The sequence below is a fragment of the Equus przewalskii genome, chromosome 14 (assembly GCF_037783145.1).
Source record: "Equus przewalskii isolate Varuska chromosome 14, EquPr2, whole genome shotgun sequence".
Taxonomy (NCBI): domain Eukaryota; kingdom Metazoa; phylum Chordata; class Mammalia; order Perissodactyla; family Equidae; genus Equus; species Equus przewalskii.
The window spans coordinates 76,616,498-76,640,503 of record NC_091844.1 but is presented as its reverse complement, the minus strand read 5'-3'; the positions used below and the strand labels follow the sequence as shown (position 1 = coordinate 76,640,503).

The 24,006-nt window shown below is 37.5% G+C and overlaps 1 protein-coding gene across 5 annotated transcripts in view; it reads right to left on the bottom strand.

The window, feature by feature from the left end:
- The window catches only part of SMC6 (structural maintenance of chromosomes 6), an 81,014-nt gene that overhangs the window by 53,785 nt on the left and 3,223 nt on the right, over positions 1-24,006 (bottom strand). For 4 of the 5 annotated variants that reach the window (XR_011526685.1, XM_070574371.1, XM_008526529.2 and 1 more), the window contains 6 exons: positions 18,083-18,225; positions 13,406-13,523; positions 11,242-11,347; positions 4,866-5,002; positions 4,152-4,213; positions 685-765 (listed from right to left, as the gene is read on the bottom strand). Coding sequence is in view for 4 of the 5 variants with exons in the window: in XM_070574371.1 (XP_070430472.1) it covers positions 685-765; positions 4,152-4,213; positions 4,866-5,002; positions 11,242-11,347; positions 13,406-13,523; positions 18,083-18,220 (642 nt within the window). In the remaining variant the exon portion in view is untranslated. Of the gene's footprint in view, positions 1-684; positions 766-4,151; positions 4,214-4,865; positions 5,003-9,626; positions 9,715-11,241; positions 11,348-13,405; positions 13,524-18,082; positions 18,226-24,006 lie in introns of those variants that run through there. The other variant, XM_008526531.2, reaches the window with a different exon arrangement.

The following is a 24,006-nucleotide window of genomic DNA, read 5'->3' as shown; positions in this document are numbered from 1 at the left end:
CTCCAAAAACTTTTAGATCAATTATGTAAAAAGACATTAAAAACACACTTAGGCAAGTACACATAAACACAAAGAACATGTCTTATTTCAGACCTAAAATTTTCTTAACCTGCCAGGCTCACATCTATACGTTCATTTGCAAAAGCTCTTAAAAGCCCACGAAAGAAAACACTGCTAGTGGGACCATTTTGAAGGCTCACTTTCACTGTCCTTCCATTCTCTAAGCAAATATGAAAACAGAAAAAACATTTCTATCCTTGATCTTAGCAGATCTTAAATTCTTAGAATAAGAAATTCCAAAATCTATTCAAAGGTTATACTGTAAGTTTTAGTAGTAGTCAATTATTTTGTTAGTTTCTTGAGTTTTAAATAATTTAAGGATTACAAGTTATTATATATCTATGGTTAGTTATTTCCCTGTATTTCTCTAAAGATTAATTTTATAAAATAATAATCTACTCTCTCAGAATTAAAAGCCAAAAAATTGAAGCAGGATTTACAAGAAAATTATACTTCCATTTTACTTAACAATTTCCTAAATTAGTCCTACAATACTACTTTAAATAGTGGCTTAAAAAAATACTCAACATTTATTATGTGAGCAAGAGTAATGTTCAGTATATATGCTTAATCTATCAATGTATTCCTTTTTGTTAGGTTTATATTTACTTCGGTGCTTCTTACTTTGTATTTGTCTCCCTCATTTTTAGACTGTAAGAACTGCTTGCTCATCTCTTGGGTTAAAACAGAAACCGGATTATCCACCTGAAACAAACAAAAGAAGATTATGTTTGAATATTTCATTTTAATGTGCCTTAAAGATAAATGAACTGAAATATACATTACAAGTGATCTACAGTGCCATCAAGAATGCTAAGTACTAGCAAAGGTTAGAGCATTAGGGTAAATACACAAAGACAAAGTGTTAGAAATTCTTAATGTAGAGACAATGTTTCAAAATTTCACAGTACTAAAATGAACACTCTAGCCAATATTAAATATTCTGCCATTACATGACAGCATAAGCACAAGAACTCTCTGAAGAAGTTCTTTTATTAGAAAGTTTTCTCTTTTCATCTGTTTTATAGTCTATCACTCCTCTGCTGCTGGTTAACTATCAGACAACAGGTCAGAAAAGCCCCAGCATGGGGGCAGCTGACTTGGGGTCTTATTTGGGCTCTGTCTCTAACATCTTAGGTAGCCTTAGGCAAGTTACTTTCTCTCTCCAACTAAATACAAAAAGTCCAACTCGGTTATTTCTAATCACTATTATGATAAGTACTGTTTATTTTTCTTACAGCACGTCTTCAGATTTCCCATTTCTCGTTATTTCTTCATGAGGATATTGTAAAACAAATGGAAATACTGAGTCACTTCTATCTTTTGGAGCGAGAGTCATTTTAAATAAGCCATTGCTTGAGTTAAACTACCTTTGGTTAACAAGTTAAAAGTACAGTTAATATAACAGCAAAGTACAGTAGCACTTTACAGTTGAAAAAGTTTTTTTAAAAAGTATAACTTGCTTCAAAAAGATTCAGGGTTGTTACTCAATTACATATTTGGTGTTAATAAAGTAATTTACATGTTAAAAAATAATCCCATTTGTAAATTAGAGAATATGTAGGACTAGTAGAAATGAAAAACATTTTAAACTGCTTCATTTTACCATTTGTAAAATACCAAATGTACTTTGTTAGTACACCAAGGGTTAAAACATTCCTCAAAAAGAAAAATTTGGGGCCGGCCTGGTGGCGCAGCTAAGTGCGCACGTTCCGCTTCTGGGCGCCCCGGGATTTCCCGGTTGGATCCCGGGTGCAGACATTGCACTGCTTGGCACGCCATGCTGTGGTAGGCGTCCCACATATAAAGTGGAGGAAGATGGGCACGGATGTTAGCTCAGGGCCAGGCTTCCTCAGCAAAAAAAAAAAAGAGGACTGCCAGTAGTTAGCTCAGGGCTAATCTTCCAAAAGAAAATGAAAGATTTGGGGTCTTTTCTTGTAAGCTAAAAAACATTCATGCATTAGAAAGAAACTTCTACATATCACATTTTTCTTATGATATAGGTAAACCACACTCTGATTGCCACATATTTTTTACAAGGCCTGCCCTATACCTTAATTTCACACTGTATCTGACTTCTTAAAAGTAAGACCTAACGCACTAGATTTAATACAGACATTTTACCACCAACTTTGAATTAACAGCTTCACCAGTTTTCACTGTTTCTTCTACATCCTTTTGAATGTTTCTGAAATGGGGTTCCTAGTTCCTACACTACTCTAGGGATTATTTAAGAATCTTGCAGCTTTACCTGCCAAAACTGTGGAGCAAGCACAAAAAGGTTAAACTTCAGAGAAGGGATGAGAAGCAGAGGCATGGAGGAACAAATATAATCAGGGACTTAAAGACATTAAATACTCTCCTCCCTCCTGGTTATTTAGACCAGCACTGTCCAATGGAAATATAATGCAAGCCACACATACAATTTTAAATCTTGCAGTAGCTACATTAAAAATGTAAAAACAGTTAAAATTAATTTTAATAATATATTTTAGTCTAATTTATGTAAAATATTATCATTTTAACATATAATCAATATAAGAAATTGACTTATTCCTTTGCATTAAGTCTTCAAAATCTGGTGTGTATTTCACACTACAGCACATCTCAATTCGGACAACCCCAATTTCTAGTGCTTAATATCCATTTGTGGCTAGTGGCTACTGTGCTGTTAAGTGCAGCTCTAGACCTTCTGTATTTTGATCAATGAACCTGAACCTTTAGTTAACTGAATCAGGCAGGAAAAGGACTAAAGGAGCTGTGATAACAATCCTCAAATATTTCGACTATAAGCATGTTTCACATTCTCCAAGGAAATGGTAGCTTAGAGAAACAGGTTTTATTCACCTTTCCACATAATGAAAACTTTCTAATACACCTGGCCACAGAAAGACTGAGAAGCCTCAGGCAGAGGTGATTTTCCCACCTCTATCCACTCAAGCATCCACTGAAGGAATACCGGGTGCAGATTCCACACAGGGTAAGGATGGAGGATGCTAACTATACTGGATGCCCTCAAGATTCTCCCAACACCTATGATTCTGTAAACTCTGACTTTTAGTTTTCCTGATTTTCCATAACAAATTGTCCTGTGTTCTAGTCTCAAATTTATTTGCTGTGTCTGCTTTTCTCCAGATTTTAATAATTATCTTTCTAAACCTATGTTGCCTTCTATGCAAGCCACTAGCCACACGTGGCTTTTTACACTTAAGTAAAATTAAATAAATGCATTTCTCAGTCACACATGCCACACATGGCCAGTGGCTACACAATCAGATAGCATACTACAGAATACTTCTAGCATCACAGAAAGTTTTTCTGGAGAGCTTTGTTTTACACCAAACTGGAAAAGGGACCCAGACTCATAATTCTTTTCCCCTGGCGACTAGTCTTGGTGTTCTCAATCCTAGAATAAGGCAGGGTGGTACAATGGAAAGAGCGCTAGAGTGGAACAGGCAAGCCTAGGTCCCAATCCAGGCTCCACCAGTAACCACACCTAGAAAACCTTAAGCACAAATTTAACTTTTTCTAGCTCCCAGTTGCTCACCTGCAAAATAAAGGGTCTGGATTAGATGACCTCTAAAGACAATTCCAGTGCTAATGTGACAGGGTTATACATGCCCTATATCCAATTTTCAGTCAAAATACCTTAGCAGAAAGAATTCAAGCCTTGTCTCCTACAAGGTATCATCAATAACTCCAATATACATAAAGAAATGCTTTATCTTTCTAGAATAAACTTCCTTTCTACAGGAATTTAGTAACTGAGTTTAGGGAACTGTGATACTATTCCGACTAGGACAGCAGAAAGCAAAGAAACTTTACATCCTTATTAACATAAATTTTAGTACATACCAGTATAGACCAGATGTTCTTGACTGCTTTATCAAATTAAAGATATTATATTACATACTGAAAATTCCTGGTGAATTCGCAAATTTTAAGGAACTTTGCTAACAACAGTTATACATGTTCTTCCTGTGGTCAATATACTTATCTGAAGCCATTTTAATTCTTTCTACACCCCAAGTGAAATCAGAAAAAAAGTAACCAGTGCATGAATTAATCTAAAGCACAAATTTAGCGATTACCTGTATGTTAAAATGATCAAGAATTGCAATCAGCTCTTCTTTCCTAGTGGAAACCACGGTGCCTAGTATGAGAAACACATAAAATGACCAGATTGTTTCTAGGGCAATAATATAGAAAAAAAAAATGAGCAATTACTTATAAATACAAATATTAATTACTTTTCATTAGGTCATCAAGACAGGCACCATTGAACACACATATCTGAATGAACTGGGGTGATGCACCCATCACACCACAAGGACAGAGGAGGAAGAAGCACCAGATGCAGGGATAGTACTTCTCTTCTCACAGCTAAACCTTTTCTCCTCCTCCTCCTCTAGCTCTTTAGTAAGCCTTAACACTCATCTCCTCTTCCTTTATGTCCTTTCCCACCTTTTGCTAAGCATCTCTTTCCACATGCAATAGAAACTAAAGGGGTGAAAGGAGGTCTGCAGGTGAGAACAAAATGGCATAGCCTGTTTCAAACGGACCCAAATCCTGCTAATCATGGTTTTGCTGTAGAATGTCCTGTGGTAAAACAACTATGTGTAATACATGCATGTACATACACATTCGTATGAACATACACATGCAACCAACCAATCATCTTACAAGAAAGAAGTGTCAAGAGAGTGGGAAGAAGTGCCTTTTCAATGAATAATAGCACAATCACTTAACTCTTTTTTAATTGGATATTTACTAATAACTTATATGAAAAGAAATTCATAACAAACCTGTTTCACTTTTTAGTTTGTAAGATCGACTTCCATCCATGCTGATGTGTTGTTGCACAATTATAGAGTTACCGTACACATTTGCTTTATAGGCATCATCTCCTCTATTCCTTAACGTTATTGAGATATCTGCTGAGCTAAAGCAATAAGGTTAAGTCACATGAAGGTACAGTGCAATTACAATACTAGGTTCCTATATTTTAAAAAACCCCCAAGTAATCTGGCTAATTCATTTGAAAATTAGCTTTACACCAGCCGTTGATGGCAGATTGGCTACTACAGGATAATGATAAAGATATCAAGCCTAACAAAAAAAATAAAGTTGACAATAAGAGATGCTTTATAAAAAATAATTAGGGCCTGGCTCGGTGGTGTGGTGGTTATGTTTGCGTGCTTCGGCAGCCTGGGGTTCACAGGTTTGGATCCCGGGCGCAGACCTACACACTGCTCCTCAAGCCATGCTGTGGTGGCATCCCACATATAAAATAGAGGAAGACTAGCACAGATGTCAGCTCAGGGACAATCTTTCCTCAAGCAAAAAGAAGAAGATTGCAACGGATGTTAGCTCAGCGCCAATCTTACTCATGAAAAAAGAAAAAAGTTACTATTCTATCGACAATAGAAATACCACATTTGTACAAAAACAGTTTAAGTTTTGGTTGTTTCAAATCATGTAGATAAGTTATACATTTTCCGATAAGCAATGTGTAATCGGTATTATAATACCTACTCTAAATTACAAGATAAGGCACCATACTGACAGCAAGCCTTTAAGAATAATGAAGAATTATGGTGAAGTAACATTTTCTAAGAGAATTAGAATCAAAGGAAATAACTTAATTTTTCAATTACTTAGCAATAAAAAGATCAGAGGATTTGATATCAAGAAATGTAAACTGAAGCCCAAAATTCTTAAAGTTTATTGGTATTACAAAAGAATTATTTTTAAAGTTTTAAAGAAGTTTAAAGCATTTATAGTCATGCATATTTTAACATATTATAGAGAGGAAAAAATCAACCTTTGTTTATTTTTCTACTCTAACTCTGTTAAAATAAGACTTGGTAGAAAAACAAAGAAAAGATGCTAATGAAGTGCATTAATGAATATATATTTATAATTTCCTTAAACATAAAAGCAGACAATACTTTTTCTGGTTCAGATGAACATCTGCCAAACTGCTAAAGTCCTCAAATGCAAAATTACTTTACTTGGTAATTAAATGAAATCTTTAATAGAACATGCTTGTTTTTGTGAATTTGTAATGATACTCCAAAATTGTTCCCATTGCAAGAAATGTAGGAAAAAATACTCAAGATGAACTTCCCTGTAAACTGATATTACAGCAGACACACTGAAGGCTTTGCTCAGCTCTTGCTCCTCTACCCTTTTCTTTGTAAGCGTCCTGGCAGAAAGAGGGCTTAGCAGCCATATCAGTCCCCCTCCTCTCCTCCAGCGATTGAGCTAAATAGAGAAATCTGACACTAACTGGGCCAGATTCTCTTCTTTAAAAATCCAAATTTAGAAAAGCTGGTAAAATTCAAATAAAGTCTGTAGTTTAATAATATTATAACAATGTTAATTGAAAAGTTTTGTTAAAAGTACTTTATTTAAGTTATTTGGGTTGTCAAAATTAATGAAAACTGGGTGAAAGGTGTGAAAGAAACTGTAATATCTTTGCAACACTTCTGTAAATCTAAAATTACTTCAAAATGAAACATTTTTAAAACAAATCCAAAGTGAGACACAACCAAGTGGAAAAATGGAAATTCCTTGGAGCCTGGAAAAAGTTATGAGGCCTCTGGGACTAGAGAAACCAATTTGGGGTATTATACTCTGATGAGGAAGTAAAGTAGAAAGTCTGCAGAGACTACAGAGAAAAGCAGGAGCACAGAACAGATAAGCTCTTGAGAAGCCAATGAAACAGACTGATAGGGACACACCCCCACAGATACTGGCAGTGAATCAGAGACAAAGAGAACACTAGAGCACTTCCTTACACGCACAGCCTACAGACTAAGACAGTAAGACAAATGCCTGCACACACAAAGACCTAGACTAACAAGGACTCGGCGAAATAAAAAGCAAGAGCACACATAACCCAGAGGCAGCGAGAGAGAGAAACACATTCACACATCCACACACTTGTCAGCAGCAGAGAGGGAGGAGAGCTCAACACAGAAGTACAGCCCACTACGTAGGGAGGGTCAGGGCGGTGGGGTAGAGCAAGAGTTGCGGCACGGACTGAAGGAAGGGAGAGGGAGAAAGAGGCCTAGACACAAAGACACACAGAGAAAGCCAGAGACACACACAAAAAGACCCAGACAAAGAAGATCCTTGGTTCTGAGGTCTCTCAGTCCTGCTCACTCACAAGACTGAATTGTTCTTCCTCCCCGCAGCTTCTGAGATATAGATCCCTGCGTCTACGATGAATCTCCTTCTCTAAAGCTACCCTGAGTGGGTTGGTGTGTGTGTTTTTTTAATCAGAAATCCCTAATTAAGACAGATATGCACCTGAAAAGTTATAATTAACAGGATTTTTAAAAGCTTCCCGAGTTGATTCAAATGAACAGTCAAGTTTGAAAACCATGAACTAAAGTATGATAGGGGAAGGGCAGCTGACCTGCAACATGGAGTAAAAATATTTTATTTCGTCAGCTAGTGTGATTACCTAGTATTATGTGAATGTACCTCATGAAGACCTTTTAAAAATAAAATGAGGGGCTAGTTGTGTGTCCTAGCAGTTAAGTTCAGCGCGCTCCACATCAGTGGCCCAGGTTCAGTTCCCCGGGCGCAGACCTACACCACTTGTTGGCAGCCATGCTGTGGCGGCAACCCACATACAAAATAGAGGAAGACTGGCACAGATGTTAGCTCAGGGCAAATCTTCCTCAGAAAAAATAAATAAATAAAACAAAATAAAATGACTACAAATATTTGCTTTCTGAATTATCAAACATCTCTCTTCATTAACAAACATCTACTTTATTATTTTCACTCCTAGCTACTCCTTGCATTTGAAAGCTATCTTTAATACTGTGAGAACTTTGGACGCACTGGTATCCTGTTGCTATATGAATTTAACAAATATAAGAAAGGCAAGTTATTCAAAAAATTAAGCCTTAAGAAAAAAACCTTATAGTAACTGCTCAAAAAACCTGTACAAGGAGACAGGGACAAGTGAGCTGGGCACTAACTGCTGTCCGCCCACCATAGTGATGTGGCTGATGCTCAATTTGGGTCAAGAGTCACAGAGTCCAACATCTATAAATCCAGGAGACCCTTAAGTGAAAAGAGAGACTATCAGTGAGGGTTCTTTCAGAATGACAACACAAACAAGCAAGGCCACAGTAAGAATTTGGCTTCTTTCTAAACTCTGGAAAAACCTATCTGCACAGAGATACCTGGCAGCAGCACACACTAAGGGGAACGAGAAACAAGGAAAGGGCCATGTAAAAATATGATGCAGTGCTCCTTCTCTGGGTAGCCAGCTCACCTGCAGTAAGTTCTGTAACCTGAACTAAATAAACCAGGAATGTACAGCAGGAGTATGAGTTTTCACTCCTCCATAACTCACTCCCGATGCCCAGCTGATGTTAAAAACAGGACTGGTGCAAAGATCCCGATGCCACCAGGGTCTGTCTTAGAAAGGCTGAGAGAGGGAACTGTGAGCTGAACATGTTCAAGAAGAAGCTGAATAGTTAGGAGCGTGAGACCTTGGGTCACTGAGAGAGGTTTTCATGGGAGGAGATACATTAGGAGAATTCATTCACTGTCTCCATATCACTGGAAAGGATTAGTGGATAATCAGAGGGCTGAGCCCCAGGTAAAGTGTCTCGAAGCACAGCTCTCGGCTTCTCCAAACCATATTAGGTAAGCATCTCTAAGGATAGCTGAAACCCCCACAAAGGCAGCCCAAAGATCAGGTGTCACAAACGGGGAGTGTAATGTTTGATATGGAGGCAAGGGGAGAGTCCTTGACTACCTCAAATCTGTGCCAGACTGACAGACATTCTTCAGGCAAATTGGGATAGCCACATAGATTTTAGATGCAGAATGGACTAATAGAAGTGCAAAACTTAATGAAGGGCTTCAGTAAAAAAGTGATGACAGAATGAGAGACTATAAAGTAAGGAGAATTTTATAGATACTAAATGTTTTAAATGAGGAAGAAGACGACAAGAGGAATAGTAATAGGTTTAGAAAAGCTGTCTGTAGCTACTTTTTCAGACGAGGTCAGTAAAAAGGAAACTGGGCTTAGGTTAAAGCTTTTAACTTTAATTGTTTAAAATATATTGATGTTCCTATCTACAGGCAACTGTGTCCTTAAAAGTTGGTGATTTGTGTATGCTAGCCTTTTTCTTTCTTGCTTTCTTTTCTTTAATAGTATTTCAAGGACAAGTCTCAGAAAGAAGTTTCTGCTTTGGTCCAGGTACTTCCCAGAGGAAAAAAATAAAAAATATTTAATCAAGACATAAAACATTTAATGGTAAAGAAAAAATAATTTCTTCCTGAAGTGTCTATTTGAAAGATCAATGTGTTATCTGGCTAGGTAGACTAGGTGATTGTTTGGACAACTAAGAAAAGTATAGTTAAGTATAATGCATTGAAACAGAGTTGGGACCATTAACTTAAAAATGGTAAAGTAACTAACTTTTGACTTCAGACATAATTTTGTTTGGAGACTGTGGGGGAGAAAATTTTGCTGGGCTGAGGCCCAAATAAGATAAGTAGAGACAGAAAATATGCTGGAGAACTGTTACCAAATAGTTCTTCTCCAAGGCCACAGAGCATGGGAAACGATTTTCTGTGTACTTTTCCCCCCTTCTCCTGAGTCAACTTGGAACCCGGCTTAGGATTCCTAAGGTTTCTGAAAGACACATAAGAAAGCTTCAATCCTGATTCATAGCCCATTCCCATTCTATTTTTTAGTAATAAAATGGGAGAAGTTAAATGGATATAACACTGAGTAGAAGGAAAGTCTATTATATGAAAAAAAAGTTATCACTGTTAATTACCAAAGTTCCAGAAGCACTGGGTATGCAAGGGAGGAACGTGCAGTGTGAGTAGCCTCACTCTGGGAGCTAGTATGACAGAGTTTGGGACATCTAGTTGTTATTAGAAACAAGATTACCCTTCAGAGTTATCTGAGGTAGTATTAAAAAGAATAAGGGGACCGGCCCAGTGGCGCAGAGGTTAAGTTTGCACATTATGCTTCTCAGCGGCCCAGGGTTCGCCAGTTCAGATCCTGGGTGGAGACATGGCACAGCTTGGCAAAAAAAGCCATGCTGTGGTAGGTGTCCCGTGTATATAACAGAGGAAGATGGGCATGGACGTTAGCTCAGGACCAGACTTCCTCAGCAAAAAGAGGAAGATTGGCAGTAGTTAGCTCAGGTCTAATCTTCCTCAAAAAAAAAAGAATAAGGAGCCTGCTCTGATGGCCTAGTGGTTAAGGTTTGGTGCACTCTGCTTCAGCAGCCTGGGTTTGGTTCCCAGGTGAGGAACCACACCATTCACCTGTCAGCAGCCACGCTATGCTGATGGCTCACACAGAAGAACTAGAAGGACTTACAACTACGTACTGGGGGCTTTGGAGAGGAAAAAAAAAAAGAGGAAGATTGGCAACAGATGTTAGCTCAGGGCAAATTTTTCCCAGCAACAACAACAACAACAAAAAGAACAAGGGGATCAGTCTGAAAAGAGCTCCTAATGGGCAAAAGGCCATCAATCTATGATAATGCAAATTGTGTAATTAATATATAGTTATGTGAATGCAAGCTATAACAAAAAGAAATATAAAAGTAAAGTCAAAGACCATTCACCAAGGGTCAAGAAGGATCACAAATAGACTTGTAACTGGTCCTCAAATCAAACTCATTGGCAAACAACCTTGGTAAAGGATACAAAATCAGAGACAAAGAGTGGACTACTTTCTGGAATTCTCAAAGGGCAGGAGGCAGAAGATCTGCGCAGGGACACCTTGGCCAGCCACTGACTCTGCTTTCACCTGTGTCGTATCAATGCGGACGTGCTGACACTTAGTTTGGGTCAAGAGCCAGGAAAGTCCAATGTTTATAAATAGTCCTTTAAACAAGTTCAGAGGTTTATCACTGCTTGTTCTTTCAGAAAGGTAACAGAAACAAGAGTGTAAGTGGGCAGCAACAGGTCAATACCTGACACAAGCTCTCTGGAAAGGATAACAGGCAACAGTGGGCCATGCTGGTGACAGGTGGCAAGAGAAAGGAATGAAAATGTATGATACTCTGTCCCAGTGCTGGGAAGCCAGTTCATTTCCTCTAATGTCTACACGAATTGGGACTCTAAGTAGCTGCTTCTTTTTAAAGAACTGAAAAATACAAGTAGAAAGCAAACACTTACTTCTGTCCATCTTTCACAAAACCTTTTAAAGAAGATCCTCTATTAGTAGCAACTGCTTTTCCACCAAGGCCAACTATGAGAGCTGTGAGTACTGCACTCTTCCCACCTAAAGAAACAGGTGTTGAAGAAACCACATTCATTAGAGAGAGAAAAGAAAAGGCTAACTCCTATAATTTGATGTAAAAAGATTTTTGAATGAAAATGTGAATTAGTCTGACCCTGAAATAAGCTTCAGTGATAATTCCCTTGCAGCACCAAAGCAGGAAACTTATAAAAAATGCTGTATATATCGTGAAATATTTAGCTGCTGCTATTAGAAAAAAATTAGCATATTTCAGGAATAAGTTTTGCCGCTAACAAGGAAATGGAAAAAATGGTTGATACCTTTCAAACCTAAAACTCTCATCCGAGCCCATCAGCCTGTTAAATAAATTTACCTTTCTAATTACACATATGTACTTAATTCATCTAATTTTTATTACACTCTAATTTAATTACAATTTACTTTTACATAAATTCTCAGAAGTCAGAAACTATTTTTAACATCCCTTGAATGCAAGCTCCACAGGGACAGGAACGTTGCCTTTTTTATCGCTGTATCTCCCATATCAACCCATAATAGGCACTCACATATTTGTTGAAGAAATAAATGAACTTAAATACGAAAAAATTATCAGTCATAAAGACAGATGTTTGTATGTAATATTTTGACCATTATTCCTAATTTGAATATTATTCATTTGCTAGCTCTTTGAAAACTGTGCTTCTTTTCACCCTGACAGACATGAAATATCACAAGCTGAAACTCCAAAGTCTATAACAATTACTTAGAATATGGTAACTATTTTCTGAACTCCACAATCAACCGATTCAATCAACTCTTATAAGCCCAGCATCTTCCACACTATATCCCAAATTAAGCAAAACACCACTGGCTAACTCCATTTAGTTCCTGGAACGTCTTTCAAGTCCCTATCCTCTCTCCTTTTCCTTCATTTCCAAATTCCCTGCCTCTATTACTTGTTATTAAGTTTTAATAACAAAAGCACCTTTTCAAAAGTTAAAAAAGAAAAGAGCTAACTGCAGAACCCACCATTCTTTACTTTTTGTCCCATGTGACCTCCCTGTAGCACTCATCCCTTTGTCCATTCTCTCCTTGAAAACACTTTCCTGTTGATTGAATATAGAGCAGGGAAAACAAAGAACAACAACTAAACAGACTGGAGCTCCACATAGCCAGTTTTGCATTCTAGCACTGTCAAAGTTGTAGACTCTGGCAAGCCTTCTCTCCCAGTGGACTGGTCCAGTCAAGCTGTCAGCAGCTCAAGCCTCGCTCCTCTATCACAAGAGCTGCCTAACTGGTCTTTCCAACTCCTGTCTTCCCCCTTCTAATCCATTCTCTGCAATGTGACCAGTTGGTTTCATAAATCTCAACCCTGTCATCACTTTACTCAAAAACTTTAATGAGTTCCCCAGTGACTTCTGAATAAAACCCCAAAATCTTTATCACGGCATTCTAGATCCTCAAGAATATAAGCCACAACACAATTTTCCAGTGTCAGCTTCTGCCCCTCCTACCATGTATAAGATAAAGCCATATAAGGTAGTTCACCACTCTCCATACACATCTACTTCTACCCCTCCAAACCTCTGGTGAGGAGCAGTCTTTGCCTGGAACATCTCAGCTGCTTCTCCTCCAAGGGGACCTAAAGAATCTAGAATTTCCATTCAAGCATCAAACAAATACCATCTCCTCTTAAAGCTTTCACTGGCCCAACAGTGAGAAGTAGTTTCATTCGTGTTTGGATTCCCCTGGCACTTTATTCATGCTCTATTACAACATTTCATGGATGTAAGACACAGGGCTGCCTCAATCACAAGGAGGACAGCTTTTCCACTCTTCTGTGGATGAATTCCAAGGTAAATGGATTCAAAAGAATAAGCAGGAAATGTTTGTCTCTGCTGCATAAATAACAAACCCAGAGTTAACTTATTATTTTCTTACAGTATAGACTGGAAGCAAATACTAAAAATATTCATGACCACAAGTTATAGATCTAAAACTTGGATTTATAAGCACTAATAGTCACCTGTTTAAAAAAGTTAATGCATTCTAATCTCAAAGCACTGCTCAAAGAAAAATAAGCGGTGCAAAAGCACTTACTTCCATTGTTGCCAACAACAAAGTTGACATTAGAACCAAATTTAAAGGGTCCAAGCATCGAATGACACATGAAGTTTCTTAGCTGAATACTCTCAATTATTCCAACTTCTGCTGCAGTCTATTAACAAAAAACAATGAAAGAAAACAATCAATTTGTCTACTTCACTCAGTATAATCAAGCATTTGCTGGCAGGAGAAAGACCGGCAGTGTTACCAATGAAAGAAATTACAGAAAGTGAATAATATTAACTTCAATCAGTGAGTCAGATGAAATTAGACAGGAACCTTATATGAGTAATCACTCATTCTAAAGTCCTTAAAGGGTCTAATAAGCGTATCACAAGGTTTCTTAAAACAGACAATACTAACATTTGAGTCAGAAAATTTTTTGTTGGAGGGGGTTGTCTTATGCATTGTGAGCTGTTTAACAGTAAACCCAGCCTCTACCCATTAGACACAGGTATAACACAACCATTTCCCAGCTGTGACAATTAAAAACATACCCAGACATTGCTAAATGTCCCCTGGGGGACAAGATCCCCCCTGGTGTAGTAAAACTTCAAAAGATGACAATCCAGCCATGGTTTGAGCACTGAATTTGCTACAGACAATTCAAAGAGTAGAGCACACGTTCTTAAAAGGTAAAACCTGCTTTTCTTGTGATTTGCTATGTCTGTCACTTGTTATAATTGTGTGACTTTGGCAACATATAAAGAATATATGATTTCAGGGCCAGCGCCATGGCCAAGTGTTAAGTTCATGCGCTCCGCTTCAGCAGCTCAGGGTTTTGCCAGCTGAGATCCTGGGCACAGACATGGCCCAGCTCATCAGGCCATGCTGAGGCGGCATCCCACATGGTACAACCAGAGGCATTCACAACTAGAACATACAACTATGTACTGGGGGGCTTTGAGGAGAAGAAGGAATAAAAAGGAAAAAGAAGATTGGCAACAGGCATTAGCTCAGGTGCCAATCTTCTAAAAAAAAAAAAAGAATATATGGTTTTTAAATCTGCGAATCAGAAATAATTAGCATACACCAGGATTAAATTAGAGAAGGTTTATACATGTTTTAATCATGAATTTGGGACACAGTGATCACACTTTGCAGTTAGAAATACCAAAATAAATCAACCATATTTTACCAAACCTCCCAATTTTTTTGAAGAATGAACAATGTTTTCAGCTTTTTTAATAGTTTCTTTAAAAACTCCCTGACTCCCTTCTTCTAGACAGTATCTTATTAAAAAGCAGAAAATATTCATATCTTTGTATGGTTAGAATACCAGAAATCACAGTTGAAGACTTTTAAAAATAAATTTTTATTTTGATCTAATTGTAGATTCAGGTATAGTTTTAAGAAATAATACAGGGAGATCTTGTGAATCCTTTACCCAGTTTCTGCCCATGGTAACATCTTGAAAACTGTAGTACAACATCACAATGAGGATACCGACACTGATACAGTCAAGACACAGGACATCCATCAGCACAAGTATCCCTCATGTTGCCCCTTCATAGTCACATCCACCCAATCCACCCAATCCACCCCCTCCTTAATCCCTGGCCCACTAATTTGTTCTCCATTTCAGGAATGTTATATAGGGGGCTGACCCCGTGGCTTAGTGGTTAAACCCAGAGCACTCCACCATGGCAGCCCAGGTTCACACGTTTGGATCCTGGGTATGGACCTACACACCACTAGTCAAGTCATGCTGTGGAGGCATCCCACATACAAAACAGAGGAAGACTGGGACAGATATTAGTTCAGGGCTAATCTTCCTCAAGCAAAAAAAAAAACAGAATGTTATATAAATGGAATCATACAGAATGTAACCTTTTGAGATTAGCTTTTTTCATTCAGCCTAATTGTCTATTGTTGCCTGTATCAGTTGTTCACTGGTTTTTTACTGCTGAGTAGTATTCCATGGACGGAAGTACCACAGTATGTTTAACCATTCACTCACTGAATGACACCTGGGTTGTTTCAGTTTGGGGCTAATACAAATAAAACTGCTATAAACATTTATGTATAGGTTTTTGTGTGAAGATAAATCTTGCTCTCTCTGGGACAAATGTTGGGTTACAAGGTAGGTAGCTGCATGTTAAATATTTTAAAAGAAACTGCCAAACCATTTCCCATAGCCAGCTGTATCATTTTACATTCCACCAGCAATATATGAATATTCCAGTATCTCTGCACCCTTGCCACCATTTGGTATTGTCACTGCTTTTTTCATTTTAGCCATTCTGATGAGTGTGTAATAATATCTCATTGTGGTCTTAATTTGCATTTCCCTGATGAAGAATGATGCTGAACATCATGCCATGTGTTTATCTGCCATCTGTCTATCCTCCTCTTCAGTGAATTGTCTCTTCATGCCTTCTGCCCATTCTCAAAATGGATTATTTGCTTTTAACTGTTGAATCTTGAGAGTCCTTTACATATTCAAGATACTAGTACTTTGTAGCATACGTAGTTTGTTAGTATTCTCTCCTAGTCTGTAGTTAGACTTTTCATCCTCTTAACAGGGTCTTTTGCAGAACAAAAGTTTTTAATTTTGATGAAGTCCAATTTATCAATTTTTCATTTTATGGTTTGTGCATTTGGCGTCAAGTCTAAGAATTCTTTGCCTAGTCCTAGATCCCAAAGATTTCTCCTGTTTGTTTCTAAAAGTTCTATAGTCTTACGTTTTACAGTTAAGTCCGTTACCTAATTTTGAGTTAATTTTTATAGAAGGTATGAGACTTAGGTTGAAGTTCATTTTTTTGCCTAGAGATGTCTAATTCCTTCAGTACCATTTGTTAAAAAGGCCCTTGCTCCCCCATTGAATTGCCTTTGAACCACTGCCTAAAATAAGTTGGTCATGATTTGTGTGGGTCTATTCTTGGGTTCTCTGTTCTGTTCCATTGATCTGTGTGTCTATACACCAATACCACAGGGTCTTATTTACTGTAGGTATATCAGAAGTCTTGAAACTGGGTAGACTGATGCCTCCCACTTTATTCTTCTTTTTCAAAATTATTTTAGCTATTCTAGTTCATTTGCCTTTTCATATAGATTTTAGAAGAAATTTGTCTATATCCACAAAAACTCTTACTGAGATTTGAGAGAAACTGCATTAAATCTATATATAATTTTGGGGAAGAACGGACATCTTTTCTGTGTTGAGTCTTCTAATCTAGGAACAAATGAAGTATCTCTCTCCATTTATTTAGGTCCCCTTTGACTTATTTCATCTGCATTATACAGTTTTCAGCATGTAAGTCCTGTACATATTTTGTTAGCTTGAGACCTAAGTATTTCATTTTTTTAAGGGACTGTAAATAGTATTATATTTTGAATTTAGATGTCCCTGTGTTCAATGCTAATATGCAACAAGTGACTTTCTAAAAAAATGTTTATCTTGTACCTTGTGACCTTGCTGAATGCATTTATTAGTTCTAAGAGATATTTTTCTGTAGATTCTTTGAGATTTTCTATGTAGACAATTATGTCATCTGCAAATACGGACAGTTTTCTTCTTTTCCTTTCCAACCTGTATACCTTTTATTTCCTTTTGTTGCTTTATTATACTGGCCAGATCTCCCAGAACTATATTAAGTAACAGTGAGGAGAGCACATCCTTGCCTTGCTCCTGATCTTAGGGAAAAGACATTTCAGTTTCACCACTAGCAATAATATTAGCCATTGGTTTTTTGTCAATGCTCCTTATCTTGTTGAGGAAGTTCTCCTCTATCCCTACTTTTCTGAGAATTTTAATCATGAATGGGTGTTAAATTCAGTCAAACGTTTTCTTCTGCGCCAAATGATATGATCATGTAATTTTTCTTCTTTAGCCTGTTAAAATGGTGAATTAAACTGACTGATTTTCAGATTCCAAAACAGGCTTGCATGCCTAGAATAAACCCTACTTGATCGTGATATATAATTCTTTTTATATATTGCTGAATTCTATTTGCTAAGATTGTATTAGGGATTTCTGCATCCACATCCATGAGGTCTGCAGTTTGCTTTTTCAGTACCTTCTTTCTCTGGTTTTGGTATCAAAACAATGAATCGGAAAGTGTTCCCTCCTATTCTATTTTGTGGAATTGACTGTGTAGAGTTCACGTTAACTCTTCTTTAAACATCTGTACAATTCTCGAATCAAACCAACTGGGCTCAAAGATTTCTTTTTTGGGAGTTTTTAAGTGATGAATTAAATTTCCTTAATAGTTGTAGAGTGATTCAAACGCTCTATCCCATATTGGGTGAATTGTGGTACTCTGTGCTTTTTGAGGAATTGGTCCACTCCAGCGAAGCTGTCAAATTTAGGAGTGCAGAGCTGTTAACAGTATTCCCTTATTATCCTTCTGATGTCAGCAGGGTCCATGATCATATCTACTACTTCATTCCTGATATTGGTAATTTGTGTAGTCTCCTTTTTTCCTTTGTCAATCTTATGAGAGGTTTGTCAATTTTATTGATCTTTCCAAATAAACAGTTGTTTGTTTCATTGTTTTCTCTACTAATTTTTTCTAATAATTACCATAAATTTCAAAATTAGTCAGGTTCTTTTCAGCTTTTTAAAAATCATGTTGCTTTTCCTGTATTGAATTATTAAGAATATGACATATAAACCAAACATGAGAAACATGCCAATTAAAAAACCTAATTTTGTAATTTTGCACTTACCAAAGTAGAGGCACCATTAGTGAAAGAAGCTGTACCTTCATCTTCGTCACCATCTTTATCAAAATCCTCCAACTCTTCCTGTCTCGGTCTTTTGGCATTCTCAGGAGAGAAGAAATTTTCTTCCTTCCTTTTGGCCATCAGGTCTGAACAAATATTATAGTATCAATAAATTAAATCAAGTAGAGCATCCATGACTGTTTCATACACATTAAACTTAAAATAAATCAGACAGCGCTTAAGTTTTAAGTATTATGTCCATTCATTTTTACTTTAAAAAAAGTAAAAATATCATCTGCGTAGAGGAAGGGAGCTGTGAGCCAAAGAATGCAGGCGGCCAGTAGGGTCTGGAAAGGCAAGGAAACAGATTGTCCCTAGAGCCTCCAGAGAGGAGCAAGCCCTACAGCCGCCTTGATTTTGGCCTAGGGAGATGTGTTGGGCTTCTAACTCACAGAAGGATAAGATAAAAAATGTGTGTTGTTTTCAAAAAGAATCATCTGCTTATGCTATACTAGCTGATTCTACTTCAGTTATTCCTGGCCAAGATTTTATTGATATGGGCCCCCCTAAATGTTTTGACTCCTAAACTCACAAAAGGTAAAGGATTTTATTTGTGAAACTGTGGTCTCCAGTTTCCTAGATCTATTAAGGGAGACAGCATCATGCCTTATGAAATTATTCCAGAGCAATCATCCAATGTTTACAAGCTTAAAGTATTAGTGAATCAAACTTTTAAGTTATTTTCCCAAAGCAGCATATTTGAAGCACTGCTCCCTAGCACCAGCAGTTTAGTCCATGCTGATTGTCTACTTTTTACCAATATACTGTAAAATTTATACCTAGAAAATTAATATATTCAAAGTCACACAAGATTTTCTAAATGGATGAATACCACACCTCAAATCAAAGCTGACAGTCTGTGACTGAAATTAAACATTATGACTACTCTGATTGTTGCTTTCACTTTTCTCTTTAAAATACATTTAAGACCTAAAATGATAGGTACCTAATAACTGTCTGCTGAACAAATGGAGAGGAAAATCCACGACATTGGTAATCAGAAATTTCTAAGATACAAGAAAAGACTATGAGGAATACTTCCAGTCTCAACCCATTTAAGTCCCCCAAGGACTACACCATCGTAACCCTGCCTGTACCAGGTACCTGGACAGTAGTAGACTAAATGAGATGTTCTCTCTCATGAATTTGGACTGGAAGATTCTAGTCAGTTCTCACTAGAAGAGATGATGGGTCTATGTGATGATGTGCACACAGAGGAAGAAAGCCAGGCTTAGGTGGATGTGTGTGCTGGCAGGGTGTGGGGAGCTAGTGGAATGGCATTACAAAGAGATGATGAGTAGAAGTGTGGGAACAGAAGTAAGAATTTGAGAGAGGAAAAGAGAGCGAGGGGAGAGAGACATTCACACACACTTTAATTTTTTAATCCACTGCTTTCCAAACTCACACTGACAGAACAAATTTTGCAGAAATATCAAATAGCTATACATATTCTGGAGGAATTGTTTTGGGGAACTATCTTTGTCAGGTTTTGTTATTATGACAATGCATGCTTCACTAAATAAACTGAGTAGTTTTCCCATCTTTTTAATGATCTAAAATCGCTTCTATGGCATGATATTTAACTGTTTTTTGAAGGTGAGAAAGAACTAAGGTTAAAGTTATTAGTGGCGTCTGTTTTAATTTTACAAAATTATTTCAATTTCTTTCTTGTATAGTGGTCTTTTACTCTTCTCTATATCAATTGTTCTGTAATTTTATTTTACGAAACATTGATAATTTAAAGCCTCAAATTTACTACACGAAATTACCTTATGTTTTGTAAAATCCTCATCCATAGTCCTAACTCCTTTCACGAAAATTCTATTTAATTAAATTTTAAACATTTTCTCTAGAAACTAGCTCTTTGCTTTATCAAATCTAGTTTTTCTCTAATGTGAATATTTTAAAGTTTATTCACATATTTTTATACAAGCAAATATAAGAGATATGCAGTGGGGCTAGTTCAGTCTCTAATTCTTTTTTTCCAAAGTACAAGTTAAAAAGAGCAATGAGAAGAGGCCAGCCCGGGCGGCACAGTGCTCCATTTTGGAAGCCTGGGGCTCACTGGTTGGGATCCCGGGCATGGACCTACACACTGTTTATCAAGCCATGCTGTGGCAGACATCCCACACACAAAACAGAGGAAGATGGGCACAGATGTTAGCTCAGGGACAATCTTCCTCAAGCAAAAAGAGGAAGACTGGAAAAAGATTTAGCTCAGGGCCAATCTTCCTCACCCCCCCACCCCCAAAAAGCAATGAGAGACTTCCACTTCCAGGAAGATGGAATAGATGTACTTTTCCCTATTCCTCCTGCTTAGTAAACCTAAAAGCCTTGGAAATTATATATAAAATAAACGTAAGACAACTCTGAAAAAGAAGGAGGTTGACTGGCTAGGGACCTCAGGACCCAAGAAATGACACCATGGCGAGTTCCCTGAGTTTTTGTTTTGCCTCAAATATCCCATACTTGGAGAAGCCAGCAACTGAGGAAACACCAACAGGTGCAGTGGGGAAGAAAAGGCCTAATGAAAGCTTGCTCTCTCTAGCCAAAGGACCAGGAAAAGGACAGCCTAACAAAACAGAAAACTTTTAGACACTAATTGCTCTACTCCAATTAAATACCACTGAAAAAACTGCGGCCCCTCCTTCCCCCCCCAATGCCAGCCAAGGCCAAGTGGATAGCCTGGACTTCCACCCTGGTGAGGCTAGAAGGAGGTATCTCAATATCCCAAAAGGCTAGTGTCAGAGAAGGCTACGTAGGCCACGTAGGCAGCCATGATACTGGTGTCGGTGGAGACCACCTAGAGAGCCTAGACGTCCACCCCCACCAAGCAGTAATAGGGTGTTACTTACTCCCATTCCCTCCTGGATGATGTCAGAGGAGGCACTACCACTACCCAGAGAGGCAAGGACACCAGCCGACTGCAGTGGCCATGGAGACCACGAAGGGAGCCGAAATTCGCACCCCCACCCAGCAGTCACTGCAGCTAAGAAAAGAGTTCTGGTAAAGTTCTAGGTTTGAATCTGTCGGTGGCCCAGTACCACAGGGCAGCAGATCTCAAAGGTTGTGGTCTCTTACAAAGTACTAAGGACCTCAAAGAGCTTTTGTTCATATCTATCAATATTTACCATATTAGAAGGTAAAACTGAGAAACTTTAAAACAAAAAACACACAACTACACCTTCTATCAGTTGTCAGAGAAATGTGATCACATGTCTCCTAACATCTGGAAAACTCCACCGTACACTCATAAGTGAATGAGAATGAAAACGGCAAATGACATCTCATTATTATTATGAAAACAATTTTGACCTTGTAGACCCTTTGAAAGAGTCTCATGGATCCCTGGGCCACACTTTGCAAACTGCTGCTATATGGATACTATAAGCAAGTCCAAGACACAACGCCGTTAAGTTATAAGGCATAGCTGGCAAGCGATAAAATTAGAGCAGCAGAGGGCTTTAGATTGGATATTCACAGTGTGGTCCAACGACCAGCAAGTATCACCTACATCTCCTGGGCACGGGCTAGATATCCACAATCTCAGGTCCCACCCTCAACCAAGTGAACGAGAATCTTCATTTTAACAAGATCTCAGGTGATTCATAAGCACTTTAAAGTTTGAAAGTACTGTTGTAAAAAAAAAAAACTTGGACTTTATTCTATCCTGAAGGCAATGAAGAACCTAACTTATCATGATAAATTAAATATCATTTAAAAGGTACATTAGCTAATATCCGAAGGACACTTATCCTAAACAAATGCCTTTTGAGACAATATTAACATTACCAACACATTCATAAAATATTCAACATCTTTTTCACCAATAATTTAATGTTTATTTTAAATCTCCTACAGAAGTCAAAACTTAAAAATCAAACATATTTCTCAAATTATTTAATAACAAGAATCAATGTACATTAGTTTCAGCTTCAGCTTGTTGCTAATTTAAATTCTCTAGCATACCAACAGGCCATTATTTCCCCAAGAACATTTTCTTCTCTCCCACCCATCCTCTATTCCCTTCTCAATTACTGAGCTGTAATTTATTTATTATAAAAGAGCAAAGAGGCAGCATGACTTGTTGTTTTTCCCAACAGCAAACGCCCTTTTAGATACAGTTCTTATTAATGCCTAATACACGATACACAGTGAGCAGGCACTCACACATCAGCTGACTGATTTTAGTATTTTACCATTTTCAAGTAAAATTGAGGGGAGGGAGGAGAATGAAGGCAAACGGGATAAGCTTCTTACACTGTATGTGAGATTCTGTACTACACTGAAGATAGTGTGCTACATGACAACCAGGATGTTTTGTTTGCTGTGCTTGGCCTGGGATTTGCAGTTTGCTGTTAGGTTACCATGGTAACTTGCATCTAACAGACACTGAAGCATCCTACCTTTTAAAATAGGAATCACTGTGTAAGGTAATGAGACTGGATTTTTGAAAAACGCATATGAACATCCTGAGAGTTAGATACAGGTCAAAATAGTAAAACTGTTTCCAATAGACTAAAAAGGCATATAAACAGATGCAAGGAAAAATATTTTTAAATATTCTGGAATACACAAAAAAGGGAAAAAAAGCTCCTCTACGGTTTTCAATATACCCACAAAGCTCTTCATAGTTTTTAATGTTTGTTTATTTACAATTAAAAAATCAGAATTAAGGAACATATCATTCCTCCCTTACAGGAAGCAAACTCCACCAGAGCACAAACAGTAACAAATATGCAGACTATCAATAAAAAATAAGTTCAAGAGGAAAAATCAATAACCAAGGGTTCATTACAACAGGTATGTGCATAAGAAATCTGATAGAGATCAAACGCATTTTAACAGGCTTATAAATTTCTAAATTTTAAATTTTACTCTATCTAATAATTCATACTTCCCATTAATATCAAAGTAGGGACTAACAGTAGTTGAGAACAGACATAACAGAATTGGAATTACCCGCAGAAAATAGTGATAAAAAAAGGCAAATTGCTGCTACTTCTGAATCTGCCGTGGACTGCATTTACCTCATTCCCAATTCCTTTCCTCCCACCATCACAGACGTTTTCATTCTACATTAAACAACCTCATTTTCACTGTATTCACTCAATTAAGTGCACTGCTTGGAATATATCACGAAATCAAATGAGATGTGATATATGATAAATAATATAAATATTTAAGTGAAAAAATTCCTAACTCCATCCATCAAACAATTCCAGATCAGTAAAACTGGGAAGCACTAAGCATAGCATTTCAGACAATAAAATTTGAACACAAAGATTTGTGTTTTCAAAACATCCCTGTGACCTCAATCTAGAGGACAGACGAAACACAGGGAGTGAAAAGACGGGCAAAAGAGACCAGTCTCTAAAGCATGAGCGGTGCTGAACCAAAGCAGTGGCAACACCAGGGATGAAGGGAAGAGAGGAAACCAAAAGACTGAAAGACTGGGTGAAGTGGGTGAGCGGAATTAACATTTGTTGAGTACTTACTGTATGCTTAGCTCTTGAGATAAACACTTTATTTCCTTTAATCCTCAACATCCTTATGAGATAAGTAATGGCCTTATCTTACAAAAGGGGATATTGAGGCTCAAGTGAAAGACATCTGCCCAGGCGTATGAAGCTGTAATTTAGCAGAGCCCAGATTCAAACCCAGGTTTGTCAAAACCCAAAGTTGCAGTTCCTCCAGGCACAAATAACTGAGTTTAAATGACAGTTTAATCGTTTATAGGCAGTGAAATTGACTAGTAATCTACTCATCTTCTTGTCTATCCTTTATTAATGTATAAAACTACAAAAAGGATTCTATTGTGATGTGTCCCTCCAATATTACTATTCCAGCCAATTAAAACTTTGGGC